The 18,012-nt window shown below is 41.4% G+C and overlaps 1 protein-coding gene across 1 annotated transcript in view; it reads right to left on the bottom strand.

Annotated features, from left to right (window-relative positions):
• The window catches only part of SOAT1 (sterol O-acyltransferase 1), a 68,729-nt gene extending 50,947 nt beyond the window's left edge, over positions 1-17,782 (bottom strand). The window contains exons 1-2 of the mRNA XM_050766326.1: positions 17,548-17,782; positions 8,667-8,792 (exon numbers count right to left, since the gene is read on the bottom strand). Coding sequence (XP_050622283.1) covers positions 8,667-8,784 — 118 coding nt within the window. The 5' untranslated portion in view covers positions 8,785-8,792; positions 17,548-17,782. The remainder of the gene's footprint in view (positions 1-8,666; positions 8,793-17,547) is intronic.
• Positions 17,783-18,012: the final 230 nt, after the last annotated feature.

Genomic DNA, 18,012 nt, shown 5'->3' on the forward strand with positions numbered 1-18,012 from the left:
CACCAAGCCACACGCTGACTCCAGATATTACCTGCTATCTGCCTTCTGACTCCAAATTGCCATGCACTACAGAAAAAATTAGGAAAATGGGCCCATTTTAAACTGCTGCTGTCAAGCCTTAGGCAGGCCTGCAATGAAAATATGCAATCTTTGTCTTTGCCTCTTGATGAATTTCTGTGACATTCCTCACAAAAGTGTTTCGAAACCTTTTCCATTTTCAAGTCCCAGCCCCACCAAGTAACTTTTTAGTTGTTCAGTTTTGCTACCAATCCTTAAATGTCTTCTATGTTTCTTAATTTTCGCTGTCTTTCATCCTCTTCTCCAACATTTCTGTGTCAGAGGAAAGAGCAGCCCATCTCTTTTTCAAGACTAACCCTGCAAACTACTATTATCTTGATCTTTCCCTATTCAAAAAGTTCAACCCATTGAGTCAATAATATTGTCCACATTTACATTTCTGAGACAATTTGTTCTTTAAAAATCATGTTTCAGAAATTATGACATGGATGTCATCAATGATATTGAAAATAAAATCTGTGGTTCCCCTAACACTTACTTATCAAGTATTACATATTAAATTTGTTTTAAAAAAATAAGTAACTAAACATCAAACCTGTGATTTAACAATTTATTACTTAGGTTGAGAATAAATTTTTAAGTGAATTTTTTAAAGTTACATAGTAATAGTAATATAATGGCAACATAACTGAAATTTGAGAAATGATTTTTTCTAAAAAAACCAGTCCTTTTGAAGATCACTTAACCCTCATGACATGCTGTACTTTTCCTTCTAATACAAAATGTTCTGAGAAAGAAGTTTACACTTCTTATCTTTGCTTTCTTGCTAGCCAATATTTTCCACCCATTTCTGCAACTCTTCTTTCCCTGAAGACATTACAGCCTCCAAATTTCTAAATCCCCATCTTTGTTAAATCTGCTACAAATTTTAACATATAGTCTTGCTCTGTCACCCAGGCTGGAGTGCAGTGGTGCAATCCCAGCTCACTGTGACCTCTAACTCCTGGGCTCAAGCAATCCTCCCACCTCAGCCTCCTGAGTAGCTTGGGCTACAGGCACATGTTACCATGCCCACCTACTTTCTTTTATTTTTGTAAAGATGGGGTCCTGCTATGTTGCCCAGACTGGTCTTAAACTCCTGGCCTCAAGCAATCCTTCCACCTCAGCCTCCCAAAGTGCTTGGATTATAAGCGTGAGCCACCAATCTGGCCTCATTTCTATTTTTAAAATAAAGAAACTGAGATTCAAAGAAATTAAACATCTTGTACACTGTCACATGGCCAATAAGTAACTGAGCCTGAAGAAATCCATGTCTTCTGACCGCTAGCATTAAAAAAAAAAAAAAAAAAAAAAAAAAGCCAGCCAATCTATGTGATTATACTCCTAAAGATGACTAAGGAATACTAATCAGTGACTAATAACCAATTTTCAAGTTTCAGTTCTTTTAACAAATGTTATCTTCATCTACTTGTGGCAAGAACAGAACTAGCTAACGTGTAGGCACTGACTAATTTATTGCCTAGAAATTCAAACTCATTTTTAAATCCTGATTGCTTTCTAAAAAACTCTTATTTACCATGTCTTAGAACACCTACATTCCAGCTTCACTTTCTTCTCCACAAAGCAATACAAAAGTCACTTGAAAAATCACCTTTATGTCCATAGTATGGTTAGGCTTGGGAGTATTTCTTGAGTCAATCACTTTTCAATCTTAATAATAAAAGGGAAGATAGTAAAATCCAACTGTAATCGTCTATTGCTCCACTGACCACGAAAACTTTACAAAGTTCTCAACTACTCACATGTCTGCACTACTTCAGAAAAATGGAATCTGAGCTAGAAATGTGGATTAGTGTATGTTCATACAGAAACAAAGACTTAATAGTTAATGTTCAAACAACTAGCTAGCCATTTTGGAAAACTAAAAATTTAGATTCCCCAATGATGAATGCATCACTCAAAAATAAATTTCACGTGGATCAAATATGTCACTATAAAACACCACAAAAGTAAACAAAAGTCGTGTTTTCTTTTTTTCATAATCTTGAATGATTTCTAAGCATGATCAAAAAACCCTATAAGCAGCCAGGCGTGGTGGCTCATGCCTGTAATCCCAGCACTTTGGGAGGCTGAGGTGGGTGGATCACTTGAGGTCAGCAGTTCGAGACCAGCCTGGCTGACGTGGTGAAACCCTGTCTCTACCAAAAATACAAAAATTAGTGGGGCATGGTGGCACATGCCTGTAATCCCAGTTACTCAGGGGGCTAAGGCAGGAGAACTGCTTGAACCCGGGAGGCAGAGGCTGCAGTGAGCCAAGATCATGCCATTGCACTCCACTCCAGCCTGGGCAACACAGCGAGACTCCATCTCAAAAAACAAAAACAAAACAAAACAAAAAAAACACTACACCAATTAAAAGAATATCTGATATATAAAAACAAAACATGGCAAAGCATACATACATAAGCAAAGTCAAAAGACAAATCACTAGTCAGAAAATATTCAAAGTACACAATCAAAGGATTAATTTATTTAATATAGAAAAAGCTCTTGAAAATAATAACCACCAGATAAGGAATAAAAGTGAGCAAAGGATACGAACACGACTTTTAAAGAAAAAAAAAAAGGTCAATAAATACGAAAAAATTTCCACACCTCACTTAAAATTAATGAGAACAAATTTATGCTATACGTATACTGTCTTTCACCCATCAAATCGGGAATTTTAAAAGACTGGTAAGATTATTGCAAAGAGTGCGGTGAAACAGTATAAATAGGAATATAAAGTGGCATAACATTTTTTAAAGGAAATTTGATAATATCTAAATTTTAAATGCAAAAGCCCTTTGACATAGCAATTTCACTTTTAAGAATGTATCCTGGCCGGGTACAGTGGATCACGCCTGTAATCCCAGCACTTTGGGAGGCTGAGGCAGGTGGCGCAGTAGGTCAGGAGTTCGAGACCAACCTGACCAACATGGTGAAACCCTGTCTCTACTAAAAATACAAAAATTAGCCAGGCATGGTGGCGTGCCCCTGTAATCCTAGCTACTCAGGAAGCTGAGACAGGAGAATCGCTTGAACCAGGGAGGCGGAGGTTGCAGTGAGCCGAGATCGCACCACTGCACTCCAGCCTGGGAGACAGAAGGAGACTCCGTTTCAAAAAAAAAAGAATGTATCCTATAGGTACACCAGTATAAGTAAGCAATGATGCTGTTTCAATAATGCTCTCTGTAGCACTGTCTGTAATACTGCAACTCTGGAAACAGCCTAAGTTTCCATCAATAAGGGACAAGTTAAATAAACCACCAAGCATCTGTACAGCAGAAATACTACACAGGTATTTAAAAGAATTACATATACTAAATGAAAAGATATCTGAGACTTACAAAGTATAGAAGAAACAAATTGCAGATGAGATCTTAAATATGATCCCACATGTAAAAAAAAAAAAAGTTACTTGTGGGAGGAAGTATTACTTAATAACTTTCTATGGTGTTTGAATTTTTTCAATGAGTTATTACTTTAAAATTTAAAAAAATTTATATTCACATTTTAGCAATTTGTTTAATAAAACCAAACTTTTTTTTTTTTTTAGACAGAGTCTTACTCTGTCGCCCAGGCTGGAGTGCAGTGGCGCGGTCTTGGCTCACTGCAACCTCTATCTCCCGGGTTCAAGCAATTCTACTGCCTCAGCCTCCTGAGTAGCTTGGATTACAGGCACCCACCACCACGCCCAGCTGATTTTTGTATTTTTAGTAGAGACAGGGTTTTATCATGTTGGTCAGGCTAGTCTCGAACTCCTGACCTCAAGCGATCCGCCCGCCTCGGCCTCCCAAAGTGCTGGGATTACAGGCGCCAGCCACCGTGCCCAGCCATCTGGGAACTATATCACTCAACTAGAGTAACTTTGGCTTATTTTTCTTTTATCACTACGTCTGTATCAACTGTGTAGGCTAACTATATATGCAAGAAGATAATTTGCCTTATTACCACTGAACTGTTACAACATCATATTATCTTGTTTTAAATCAAGAGGTAATTACTGGTAGGAATATTAGAGGATTTCATGTAGATTATAATTCTCAGTTGATATACAACAGGAGATTATAAAAGCTACCTTAGGAACTGGGACAGAAGAGTTGGCGGCACTGCCAATAAGATAATACCTTAATGAACACAGTGCCATACACGCAGAAAGTGCTTTCATATTGGCTATCCTTGACTTTGCATAAAAGGCAACCTAAGCACTGGCAAGCTGTAAGATTTGTCCAAAATCATTAACACAGGTAGGTCATCAGTCAATGACAACATATACAGTAAGACTTCGAGTCCTTTTTTTTAAGTCGCAAATCTTCCAGTAGTTAAGACCTTTTTTTTTAAGAGATGGGGTCTCACTATGTTGCCTAGGCTGGACTTCAACTCCTAGGCTCAAATGGTCCTCCCAAGCAGCTCAGACTATAGATGCAAGCCACCACATAGAACATGTCGACATGGTATTTCTGAGAACTGACATCACCTTTACAACAAAACCAGAGCCCCTATTAAGCATCCAGAATGCTACAGTAATTGAACACTGACCATTTCTTTTCAGGTATACAATCATTTCTGACCAGCCGTCTGTTTTGGCAAACGGTGTTTTCACTCACAACTGCCAACTGCACAGATGTCTTCATTTTGAGGTATTAAAGGTGGTCTTTCTAAATCCAGAAAACCTAGTCGTCTTTCATTTAACAGTAAGTATGCAAGGCACTGTTTTTAGCCAGAGGTTTAAAGGGAGTTGACTGAAAAAGGTTGAGATGTGCTGGTTTTGAAAAGGAAATGTCTTTATTATTTCCTACTACAACAATCCTCTCTGCCTTGTCACACTAGCATTTGTGACTCCTTGACTTGGTCTAAGTCAGCATATGGTGGTGCTACTTCTAACGCTTCTGGAACCCTCATTAACAAATATCTTCAGTGTGTGCCATTTCACAATGAATTTAACTAATTTCCACCACCTCAGCAGCAGTAAAAGAAGGAAATACTGCCCCACTCATCAAATGTATACCAATTACGGCTTGCTATTTGGCACTATCTGCTTCTATGCTTCACATCAAGTCCTTTGACTTGCTTCAATGTGCATGTGTCAAATTTAAAGCCACTTTTGTCCTCCTGGGCCCACTGGAGGGTCCCCAGCAAGGGCCACTATCCACCGGCTATCAGGGCAGTTGGCTGGGTACTGAGAGGCTGTTGGAGCCTTATCTTCTTACTTACTTCTGGCCTTTCCAATTTGCTCTATATTCCTATCCATGAAAACCAACCACAAATCCATCTGTACTACCTACCCCTCATCCTCTCTAAAAGCAAACAAACACCACACACACAACACTGTACTGTCTTAAAGTCTTTACAAACGCATACCTCTTTGGATTGAAAGCCCTCTCCCAGTCTTATCTCAAAGGCCAAACTCAAAATCTATTTCAGTGAGACTTTCCTTCATTCTAAAGCAAGGGCTCCCCTGACCCCATCGGTCTCTACTTGGTTACTATAACTCACTTAGCTCCTATTTATAACAAAGGATTGTTTTCTATTTGGGTATCTCATGCACACCAACTTCAAGCTCCCTATTAACAAACCTGGTACACTGTCTTACATTTAGATCAAAGGTGCTTAACTGACACCAGATTATTAATCTGCTGGCTGGAAGGCTATCATCAAAAGACAGACAATAACAAGTCTTGGTGAGGATGTGGAGAAATTGGAACCCTCATACATTGCTGGTGGGAACATAAGGAGTAGCTGGTTTGGAAAAGTATAGCAGTTCCTCAAAAAGTTAAACACACATTTACCATGACTCAGCAACTCAACTCTTACGTATATACCCAAGAGAACTGAAAACATATATTCCATAAGCTTCTACACAAATGTTCATAGCATTATTTATAACAGCCAATCATTGTAAATAACCCCCAAAATAAGTATCAACTGACAGATAAGCAAACTGTATCATACCTACACAATGAAATATTATTCAGCCACACACACAAAAAAATGAAGTACTGATACATCTTAAAACACACTGCTCAGGAGGCTGAGGAAGGAAGATCACTTGAGTCCAGGAGATTGAGGCTGCAATGTGCTATAATCATGCCTGTGAACAGCCACTGCACTCCAGCCTGGACAGTAGAGCAAGATCCCGCCTCAAATAAAAAAACCAAACAAACATGGAAAACATTATGCTAAGCTCAAGCAGCCAGACACAAAGGCCACATGTTCTAAGAATCCCCTTATAAGAAATGCCCAGATCAAGCAAATCCAAAGTGACAGGAAGTATATTAGTGGTTGCTAGAGGCTAAGAGAGGAATGGGACTTCTTTCCGGGGTGATAAAAATGTTTTGGAATTAAGCAGCAGTGATGGTTCTACAACCTTGTAAATATATTAGCAACCACTGAATTGTAAACTTTAAAATGGTGACTTTATTGGTACGCAAATATATTACTAAAAAATTAAAAGGAATGGAGACCTGGCATGGTGGCTCATGCCTATAATACCAGCGCTTTGGGAGGTCAGGGCAACCAGATCACTTGCCAGAGTTCGAGACCAGCCTGGTCAACATATTGAAGCCCCGACTCTATTAAAATACAAAAATTAGCTGGGCGTGGTGGCACATGACTTTATCCCAGCTACTCGGGAGGCTGAGGCAGGAGGATCACCTGGGCCTGGGAGGTGAAGGTCACAGTAAGCCAAGATTGCACCACTCCAGCCTAGGCGACAAAGTGAAACTGTCTCAAAAAAAAAAAAAAAAATTAGGAGGAATGGAAGGAAAAAGGAAGAGAAGGGGATGGGGAAAAAGGGAAGAAACAAAGAAGGAGGAAGAGGGGAAGAAAAAGTGCCGGGCACGGTGGCTCACGCCTGTAATTCCAGCACTTTGGGAGGCTAAGGTTGGTGGATTATCTAAGGTCAAAAGTTCGAGACCAGCCTGACCAACATGGAGAAACCCCATCTCTACTAAAAATACAAAATTATCTGCGCGTGGTGACGCATGCTTGTAATCCCAGCTACTTGGGAGGCTGAAGCAGGAGAATGGCTTGAACCCAGGAGGCAGAGGTTGCAGTGAGCCAATATTGCGCCATTGCACTCTACTCTGGGCAACAAGAGCAAAACTGTCTCAAAAAAAGAAGAAAAGAAAAAGGAGAGAAAGACAGGGCACCTAGACCAGCCTGGGCGTGGTGGCTCACGCCCATAATCCCAGAACTTTGGGATTACTCCCAAAGCACTTACTCCCCAAGGTTAACAAATGTTACAATATGCGAAGAAACATTTTCAAATTAGCATTACTTACATTAAACCAAAGAGGTTACACTTCTTGATTTAAGCTAACCAATTCAATTTTTAACACCTGCACTAAAACCTGGCTTGACTAAAACTTCTAGGACAATAAAGAACACTGAAAATAATAGAAATTAGAAGAATTTAGAATCTTTTTAAAAACTTGGGACGTAAAGAGAATGATCACATACAGTGACAGAAAGTTTCAATTAAAATAACTTTTCTGTCCCGAGAACTGGAAGGAACAAACAAGTATGAAGTTTCTAATGTGTGAAAATGCAGGCAAGGGAAACAAGCTGGGTTATCACTAAGTCCCTAAATCATGGAAGGAGAATTCTCCCCAGTATTGGCTCATCCTCCTTTGTATAAATCTCACATTTTATATCACACTAAAACTAGCCCATATGCAATATACATATGTCATATATAGCTAAGAGCCTATCAATAAACCTCATTATGCCAACTCAAGCAGCAATATTTACATTCCTGGTGGGATCCAGCTGTTGATATTTAACTTTAATTAAATTTAGGTAGAAAAAAACAAAACTGTTTCTTTATGAAAAGAGATGAAATGCCAAAGACAACCTGTCTCAGAAAGTTCCGCACCTATTTGTTAACTAAACAATCCTCAAATTTCAAATCCTTGTTGCAATCAAACCTTTACAAATGTCACTGCAAAAATAAAATACCCTGATGCAATAGATGACATCAATTAGAGTTGTGTTTACAAGTCTATCATTCATAGTTATAAACCTTGACCTTAACAACAAAGGACTATCGTATTCCTCTTCGTAGTCAGGCATTAAGCAAATGTGGACACAAGAACTAATAAAACTCCCTAACTACTACGCCCCTCCCAAGATTTATAGCTCAGTATTGAACTGGATTAGGCACCCTGCTAACTACTCACATTTTACTCATTATATCTATTATGAGAGTAGTTAATTATAAGAATATTACACTGTGATAAATCTAACTATGTGTATAATTTTGGAGGTTTTCTCATTCACTTAACTTGGAGCTCCATAATGGCAAACAAATCCATACTGATCACTGCTATAGCACCAGCATCCAGCGGGGGACCTCAGCAATTATTGGTAGGTTAGGTGACTGAATGAATAGTCTCTAAAACACAGCAGATACCAATAGATGTCCACTGAATTCATTAACAAGAAAGGACGTACTTTCTAATTGCTTTGTTACTAGACATATAAAACTCTATCAATATCTATTTACAATAAAGAATTAAAGAGACAGCAATACTTAATCTATAACACTGTATTTGTTCTCTATTTCACTAATGCACCTAAAAAAAAAAAAAATAAATAAGCCTCACCATTACTAGGTGCCTCTAGGGACTCCTTTGCAGGTTTTCTCTGGTCTTCATCTTCCTCAGGATTTTCCCTGGACTTTGACAGCCGGTTTCTTAGAGACATCTTCTCTTCACCCACCATTGTATTGTCTAGGAAAGAAGGTGTAAAAAGCTTTTGTATTAGTCCATTTTCACACTGCTATAAAGACACTACCTGAGACTGGGTAATTTATAAAGGAAAGAGGTTTAACTGTCTCACAGTTCCGCATGGCTGGAAAGGCCTCAGGAAACTTACAATCATGGCAGAAGACCAAGGGGAGGCAAGGCATGTCTTACGTGGCAGCAGGACAGACAGGGCAAGGAAGTGCCACATTTAAAACCATCAGCTCTCACGAGAACTCCCTCATTACCACGAGAACAGCATGGGGGAAACTGCCCCCATGATCCAACCACCTCCCATCAGGTCCCTCCCTTGACACGTGGCAATTACAGTTAGAGATGAGATTCGTGTGGGCACACAGAGGCAAACCATATCAGCTTTGAACTAAGCATCTGGCTTACGTGAACTTCACAATACCACTACATTTAGGATAGGTGAAATGTGATGATATATTCTCTTCCTTTTGCATTAATCACTTCAAAGCATTTTCTGTGTACAAGATACTCAAGATAACAAATTTGAAGAAATCAGGTCCTATAAAATAATTTCACTGGTTTAAACATAGACCCCACTTTTTAAAGAACAATTTAGTTGAAGAAAGCATTAAGTATGGAAAAAAAAAAAAAAAAAAGGATTAAATAGTAACAGGTAACTACAAAGATGCCACAAGGTGGAGTATGATTTAATAACAAGGTCAATGGTAAAAACAATACCTTAAGTTCAGAGACAGCAGAGATCAGCAGAAGATGTAAAGGTTTCACAGAAAAGAAGGTATTTGAGACACAGTCTTGAAGAATGAGAACTGTGCATTCCATGTGCAAGAAAGGATTAAAACAAGGACCTTATAAGCCCTGTTCAGGGAACCATGACTGAACTGAACTACAACAAAAACAAATTTTTAAGTATCTACAAAGTGCAAGGACCCTGCCAGGTGCTTTAAGTTTTCTCATTTGATCTTCATAACAATTCTGAAAAAAAAAAAAAAAAAATTACCCTCAGTTTTCACATGAGAAAACAATCATTTAAAGTAGTTACTGGCAGTGTCCTCCACCCATGTACCAGGAATACACCTGCAGTTGAACAAGTTGAATCCATAGGAACACACACCAGAGCCCCAGGTACTAGAGTCTCCTTTTCTTCTCATTACAGCAACTTGCCCAAGACCACACAGCTAACGACAGAGCCAGACTTGAACTGGCATTAGTTGGATCCAAACTACAAAGACCACTAACTACTGGGGGAAAAAAGTTGGTAACAGAGAAATGTGATGAGGGAAAAGACTAGAAAGGAGGACAGGAGTCAAACTATAAAGGCCTGAGAAATTAGAAATTTTTCAGGAAGGCAGTGGTGAGACACTTTAAGCACTAAAAAACATGATCAAAGTCACAAAGATCAGTATCAAGACAAGTACAAGGTTTACTCTAAAGCCATGTGTTTCACTAGCATGGTGCCAAGCAGCCGTAGTCCCAGCTACTTGGGAGGCTGAGAAGGGAGGATCACTTGAACCCAGGAGTTTTGAGTCTGGCGTGGGCAACATAGCAAGACCACATCTCGAGAAACAATTATTTATGTATTTATTTGTTGAGAACGAGTATCGCTTTGCGATACAGTGGCGCGATCTTGGCTCACTGCAACCTTCGCCTCCTGGGTTCAGGCGATTCTCCTGCCTCAGCCTCCCGAGCAGCTGTGATTACAGGCGCCTGCCACCACACGTGGCTAATTTTAGTATTTTAGTAGAGACAGGGTTTCCCCATGTTGGTCAGGCTGGTCGTGAACCTCTGACCTCAAATGATCCGCCTGCCTCAGCCTCCCAAAGTGCTGGGATTATAGGCATGAGCCACCGTACCCGGCCAAAAAAACAATTTTAAATAAAAAGTAAAGCAGTGTTTCACTATATGATGAAGTTTTCAAGAGTCTAAAGCAAGAAGAAAACAACTGTGAAATACTCATTACATTATTCTAAAGCTACATATCATTTCTGAGACTACAGTCTTTCCTAATTTTTATATCAAAATATCCTTTTCTGTATAAAAGGATGAAATATAGTACATGGTGAGTTTGGTTGTTTTTCAACTATCACAACTTGGCAAAGTAGAAATCTGACAAATCTAGATCAGCTTTCTTCTAATTATTTCTGAAATCAAACAAATGAAACAATTGTGGAATAGCAGATGAATATATCAAGTAGAAATGATATCATAAGATCTAATTAAGAGGAACTGAAGGGAAAAGTCAGGGCTAATTAATTACAAGATGATGCCCAACTTACAATGGTCCAATTCTGTGTAAAAGCGACAGAGGAAGCCACAAGAGCATCTATCTCTTCATCAGAAATGATGAGAGAAGTGAGAACTGAAAACTAAACTTTGAGGGACGGCCTCAAAGTAGAAGAAATCAGAGAAGAAAAAGAAAGATGCAAAAGGAACCAAGATGTTTCAGTAAGAGAGGAATTTTACAAGGAATAACGGGAATTTTTTTTCTGGCCAGATGATGGGGAATTTAAAGTAGATACTCTTTTAAAGAGCATATAGCAGAAGTTTAAAGCATAAAAGACAGCAAAATGAGGCCAGGTGTGGTGGCTCAGGCCTGTAATCCCAGCACTTTGGAAGGCTGAAGTGGGCAGATCATGAAGTCAGGAGATCGAGACCATCCTGGCTAACACGGTGAAACCCCGTCTCTACTAAAAATACAAAAAAAAAAATTAGCTGGGCATGGTGGCGGGCGCCTGTAGTCCCAGCTACTTGGGAGGCTGAGGCAGGAGAATGGCATGAACCAGGGAGGCAGAGCTTGCAGTGAGCTGAGATCACGCTACTGCACTCTAGCCTGGGCAATAGAGCAAGACTCCGTCTCAAAAAAAAAAAAAAAAAAAAAGACAGCAAAATGATTAAAAAATAAATGCCAGATTAAAGTTTATTACCCAAACCCTATGAAACAGTATAGCACAATGCAGTATTTCTCAAAGTAGAATACTAACAGCTGATTTTTTTAGTGCTTATGTGTTCTACATGTATTATTTTCATCTCAATAGAATCAAGACAGATACTATTGTTACTCCCCAAATATTCTTTGGCCACCAGGGGGTCCCATATACTCTTCCCTGTCTATAGAAAGCTATTTCTCCTCTGCCCTTTTATCTAGCTAACTCCTACTCGAGCCTTCAAAGAATCACGGCTGCAGCAGTAATAGAATTAATACCAACAGTTCTGATTTAATGAGCACCTATTATACACTGCCAGGCACTGTGCTGCTAAACTTTTTACATTACATTTAATCTTTACAACCTTAGATAAGTATTATATCCTCATTTTACACATGAGTTTAGGGACGTGATTTAACTTGTCCCGAATCATATAATTCTCCAACAGCAGAAGTAGAATTCAAAACAAAGACTATCAGATTCTACAACCTGCCCTCCTAATCGCTGGACTGCCTCCAACTCACACCCTCTGAAGTTTCCTCTACCGCCGCCTCTCATCTTACCCTCTCTGCGGTCCCACTATACTCTGCGCATCCTGTCCCATGTTACGTTGTCCTATAATCAGAGAGCAATACTCTCTGTCTCTTACATTAGGCTTAAGTTCTCAAAGATAGGGATTACGTAGTATTTTCTGTAAGACTCCCCCAAATCTAGTGTGGAGTACCTGGAGTGCAACAGGCAGGCATTAAGAGAGAAAGCGAATGTATCAGTTAACATGTAACCAATTATTCTAAGTACAAGACAGTCCCTAACTTATGATGGTTCAACTTAAAGTTTTTCAACTTTATGATGGTGCAAAAGCAACATGCATTCCGTGGAAATCATATTTAGAGTACTCATACAACTATTCTGCTTTTCACTGTCAGTGTAGTATTCAATAAATTACACGCGATAGTGAACGCTTTATTGTAAAATAGTCTGTGTTCAATGACTTTGCCCAACTGTAGGCTAATATTAAGTGTTTGGGGCATACTTAAGGTACACTAGGCTAAAAATACAAAAAAAAAAAAAATTTAGCCAGGCGTGGCGGCAAGCACCTGTAATCCCATCTACTCAGGAGGCTGAGGCAGGAAAATCGCTTCAACCCAGGAGGCAAAGGTTGCAGTGACCACAAGTTGTACCACCATACTCCAGCCCGGACAACAGAGTGAGACCCTGTCTCCAAAAAAAGAAATATAAAAAGAGGGTCCTTGGTAATAAGATGAGGAACCATCAAGCTACTTTAGAGGAGACCTTACATCAAAAGCTAAAACAGGGCTGGGCATGGTGGCTCACACCTATAATCCCAGCACTTTGGGAGGCTGAAGGTGGGCAGATCACAAGGTCAGGAGATGGAGACCATCCTGGCTAGCCTAGCACGGTGAAAGCTCGTCTCTGCTAAAAACACAAAAAATTAGCCAGGCGTGGTGGCAGGCACCTGTAGTCCCAGCTACTCGGGAGGCTGAGGCAGAAGAATCGCTTTAACTTGGAGGCAGAGGTTGCAGTGAACCTCAATCGCGCCATTGCACTCAAGATAAGTTAGATCAAGTCACTTCACAACTCAAACCCCTTCAAACATCATAAGTCCTTACCATGATCTAGTAACTCCTGCATTACCTGCCACTCACCACCAACTCCTTAAATACCATCAATTTTTTTTTTTTTTTTTTAAGATGGAGTTTTGCTCTTGTTGGCCAGACTGGAGTGCAATGGCACGATCTCAGCTCACTGCAACCTCCACCTCCTGGGTTCAAGTGATTCACCTGCATCAGTCTCCAGAGCAGCTGGAGGCCACCACACCCAGCTAATTTTGTATTTTTAGTAGAGACGGCGTTTCTCCATGTTGGTCAGGTTGGTCTCGAACTCCCAACCTCAGGTGATCCACCTGCCTCGGCCTCCCAAAGTGCTGGGATTACAGGCGTGAGCCATCGCACCTGGCTTTTTTTTTTTTTTTTTTTGAGACGGAGTCACCCTATGTTGCCCAGGCTGGAGTGCAGTGGCATGATCTTGGCTCTCTCATTTTCTCTACTCATTACTTTGGCCTTCTACTGTTTCTTAAACAAGCGCACTGGCTCACGCTTGTAATTCTAGCACTTTGGGAGGCCGACGTGGGTGGATAACGAGGTCAGGAGTTCTAGACCAGCCTGGCCAAGATGATGAAACTCCGTCTCTACTAAAAATCCAAAAAATTAGCCAGGGGCGGTGGCGGCAGGTGCCTGTAATCCCAGCCACTCGGGAGGCCAAGGCAGAGAATTGCTTGAACCCAGGAGGCGGAGGTTGCAGTCAGCCGAGATCATGCCACTGCACTCCAGCCTGGGTGACAGAGCTAGACTCCATCTCAAAAAAAAAAAAAAAAAAGAAAAGAAAAGGAAAGGGAAGAAGAGGACACGACATGGGATATTTCACAATTGGGGGACATGCATAGCTACGATTTGATTACATGCACAGTTTTAGGAGGAAGGACAAAGAAATATAGTGGAGTATGCTGCAAGTAAGTTGAGGAAGTGAAAACAGCGATCATAAGACTAGTCTCTCAAGAGGTCTAGCAGTGAAGGAATCGCTAATGTTTAGGAAGCAGGTAACAAAGTGCTGAGAGCAGGAGGTGTAGCACATATCTCATTTAACATGTCCATTTTTAAAGATGCAGGAGATTCAGAAATGCTAACAAACTTATTTAAAGTCACAGGTAACATAAAGCTAAGTAGACAGCTATTTACACAACACACTGATTGAATAAGAATTTCTTAAGAATCTAATCTGTGCACGCAATTACATTATCATACAGTGTGATAAGCATCTAACTTATCTTAAGAAAGCAAAACAAAAAGAATTGATTTGAGAAACAAATGAACTTGGAAAGACATGTCAACTTTAGCCTGCTCAGTGTTCCCATTAATAAAGCTTTCAAAAGAGCCCATAAATCTGAATCACAAATACTGAGTGCCCACTCCAGGTGAAGAACTTTGCCACATCACCCTTAGATTCAGTGGGGGAAAAGGGACACAACTGTGGATAGAATTTACAATCCAGAGCAAAAAAACTTTCCCTCTGGCACCCAAAGGTTTGCCCTAACACAGCGCTACAACTTTTACATGTCACAGAACTGGGTCATTAAGTAATTAGCAGAACTAAAGAACAGGAACAAATTCTCATTTACATCTGTATGGTTAGTATAATCTCTTAACCAATGTGGCAAAAAAAAAAAAAAAAAAAAAGCAAAACAAAGCCATCCTCTTAAAAAAATGAACTTAGCTAGTCTTTGTTAAAAACTTTCTCCATTTTTTTTCCCATAGGAAAAAGGGACTCTTCCCTGGTTAATACAGTAGTTCTCCCATATCCATGGGGGATACGGTCCAAGACTCCCAGTGGATGCCTAGAACGGTGGATAACAGTGAATCCAATACACGTTGTTTTTTCCTACACATACCTATTATAAAGTTTCATCTACAGGCTAGGCAAAGTGGCTCATGCCTGTATTCCCAGCACTTTGGGAGGCCAAGGCAGACAGATCACCTGAGGTCAGGAGTTTGAGACCAGTCTGCCCAACACAGTGAAACCCTCCCAGTCTCTACTAAAAATACAAAAATTAGCCAGGGGAGCTGGTTGCGGTGGCTCATGCCTGTAATCCCAGAATTTTGGGAGGCTGAGCCGGGGATCACCCGAGGTCGGAAGTTCAAGACCAGCCTGATCAGTAAGATATGACCAGTCTTTACCAATAAAAAAAAAAAAAAAAAAAAAAAGAAAGAAAAAAAAATTAGCCACGTGTGGTGGCAGGCGCTTGTAATCACAGCTACTCAGGAGGCTGAGGCAGGAGAATTGCCTAAACCCAGGAGGCGGAGGTTGCGGTGAGCCGAGATCGCGCCATTGCACTCCAGCCTGGGCAACAATGAGCCAAACTCCATCTTAAAAAAAAAAAAAAAATTAGCCGAGCATAGTGGGACACGCCTGTAATCCCAGCTACTTGGGAGGCTGGGGCATGAGAATCATTTGAACCTGGGAGGCAAAGTTGCAGTAAGTTAGGCATAGTAAGAGATTAACAATGTATTGTATTAAAATTCACTTGGTCTCTCTTGGAATGTCTTATTGTACTCTTGTTTCCCACCTTAGGTAGCTGACACTACAGAAAGCGGCTAAGCGGGGATCACTATATTTCTCATTCAAAAGTTCCTTCCTCTGTCTACCAACTTACTCATTCTTTCATTGGGCCAACCCTGAGAATTAACAGATAGGCTAAACCAGCCTTCATGAAATGTACTAGCAGAGGAACAAAGCAACTAATTCATTACAATTAATGATCAACTTCTGCTAAGGAGAATAAAGAGTTCGTGGAGGGCTTAATGGGGATGGGGTGATTTCCAAAGGAAGCGATATGTGGGCTGATACATGAGGCAGGTATAAGAGTTGGAGGGAGGGAGAGAATATAGCATTAGAGGTGGAGGAAACTCCCAAAAGCCAGGAGATAGGAAAGAAAATGTAGCTTTCCAGTAACAAAAATAAAGCCAGCGTGGCATGAACCTGGAAAGCCAGAAGGAAAGTGGGCCAAATGAACCAGAGATAGAGTGTGCTCACTCAGTAGGTCTTTATCCTAAAAGATTGCGAAACCTCAGAGGGGTTCTTAGCACATGATTCACTAAAACACGTGCATTTCTAAACGACAATTCAATGCCACAGAGCTCCTTCCAAAACCGATTCTCACACCCAGACAACACACAGACTTCCTTAACAAGTCATTCACTGACACCGCCCAACTTTTAAAAGGCACACACACACACACACAAAAAGCTTCAAATTGAATTCTACTTCAAGGAAGAGGAAACCAAGTACGCTGAAAAAAAAAAAAAAAAAAAAAAAGTTTAAATAGGTGGCAGTCACTTAAACATTAAAAAGTGACCAACAGGCCAGGTGCGGTGGCTCACGCCTGTAATTCCAGCACTTTGGGAGGCCGAAGCGGGCGGATCACTTGAGGTCAGGAGTTCGAGACCAGCCTGGTCCAACATGGTGAACCCCCGTCTCTACTAAAACTACAAAAATTACCTGGGCGTGGTGGCGCACGCCTGTAATCCCAGCTACTCGGGAGGCTGAGGCAGGAGAATCGCTTGAACCCGGGAAGCGGAGGTTGCAGTAAGCCGAGATTGCGCCACTGCACTCTAGCCTGGCGACAGAGCGAGACTCCGTCTCAAACAAACAAAAATAAGTGACCAACGAACTTAACCTATATATAAATACAGAGAATAAAGTTTATATAGTTGTTTCTCACTTAGAGATGGTCGTTCAATATACATATTATTTAAATTACATGGCCATTAACACTTAGGGAAAACAGAAACTTCAGTACATCCTAATATTTTAAAATAAAACATGAGCTTGATTAAAGGTTCTGGTGCCCATACAGATTTTCATGTCTTGCTAATGCCATCCTTCCCTTCACACATTTTCTCTAAATCATTAAAAAGCTGACTTCCTGAGTGCATTTTTGGTTTCGCTTTTTAAAGAATAAAACGTCTTCCAATTCCTAACTTTCTTTACTACCGACTTGAGAGATGCCACGAGATTTCGGGAATACCAAACCAGCGTGCAGGGTTTAAAAGGCTTCCCGTGACCCGGGCGCCTCACGGTAACTTTCCCGCCCTCTCCTCCCCAACTCCCCTGCACTCGCCGAGTCTCGCCTTCGCCCCAGCACAGCCCAGGACAAGGCCGAGTCGGAGCTGCTGCCGCCACCGCTTCCCCTCGGGCTGAGGCCGGTGGACCCAAGGGGGAAGCGAGGAGAGGCGCGGGAGCACCACCGTTACCTGAGGCCCGCGCCCGGCAGCGGGGACTTCAGCCAAGAGGGCAGAGCCGGGAAGCAGTCACAGAGCGGCCAGCCGGAAGGTCGGCTCCGGGAACCTCTCCTGGCGCCCAGCGCCCGCAACGTCGCCTGCTGGGCGGCAGAGGAAGATAAAGCGCCGGACAGCCCGGCCCCTACGCCCCCTGCCTCCGAGCTCCGCTGCGTCACGCGCAGGGCCAGCTCCAGCTGAGCATCCTATTGGTGGTCCCGAGGTTGGCAGGCTCCGCCCACCTCCCCGCCCCTTCCCGGGCGCGCGGGTTCCCGGCGCCAGCGCTCTTAGCTGGCCCTGGCAGCCTGCCAGGTAAGCTTCTCACCTGGACATCATGACACCAGCGACAACATCTTGCTTGACACTTCCACCCTAGCTGTAGAAGGTGAAGCCAAAACCGGACTACGACAACTCCCTGCAAGTCCGAAACGGCATCCTGCG

Source organism: Macaca thibetana, chromosome 1, assembly GCF_024542745.1.
Source record: "Macaca thibetana thibetana isolate TM-01 chromosome 1, ASM2454274v1, whole genome shotgun sequence".
Classification (NCBI taxonomy): domain Eukaryota; kingdom Metazoa; phylum Chordata; class Mammalia; order Primates; family Cercopithecidae; genus Macaca; species Macaca thibetana.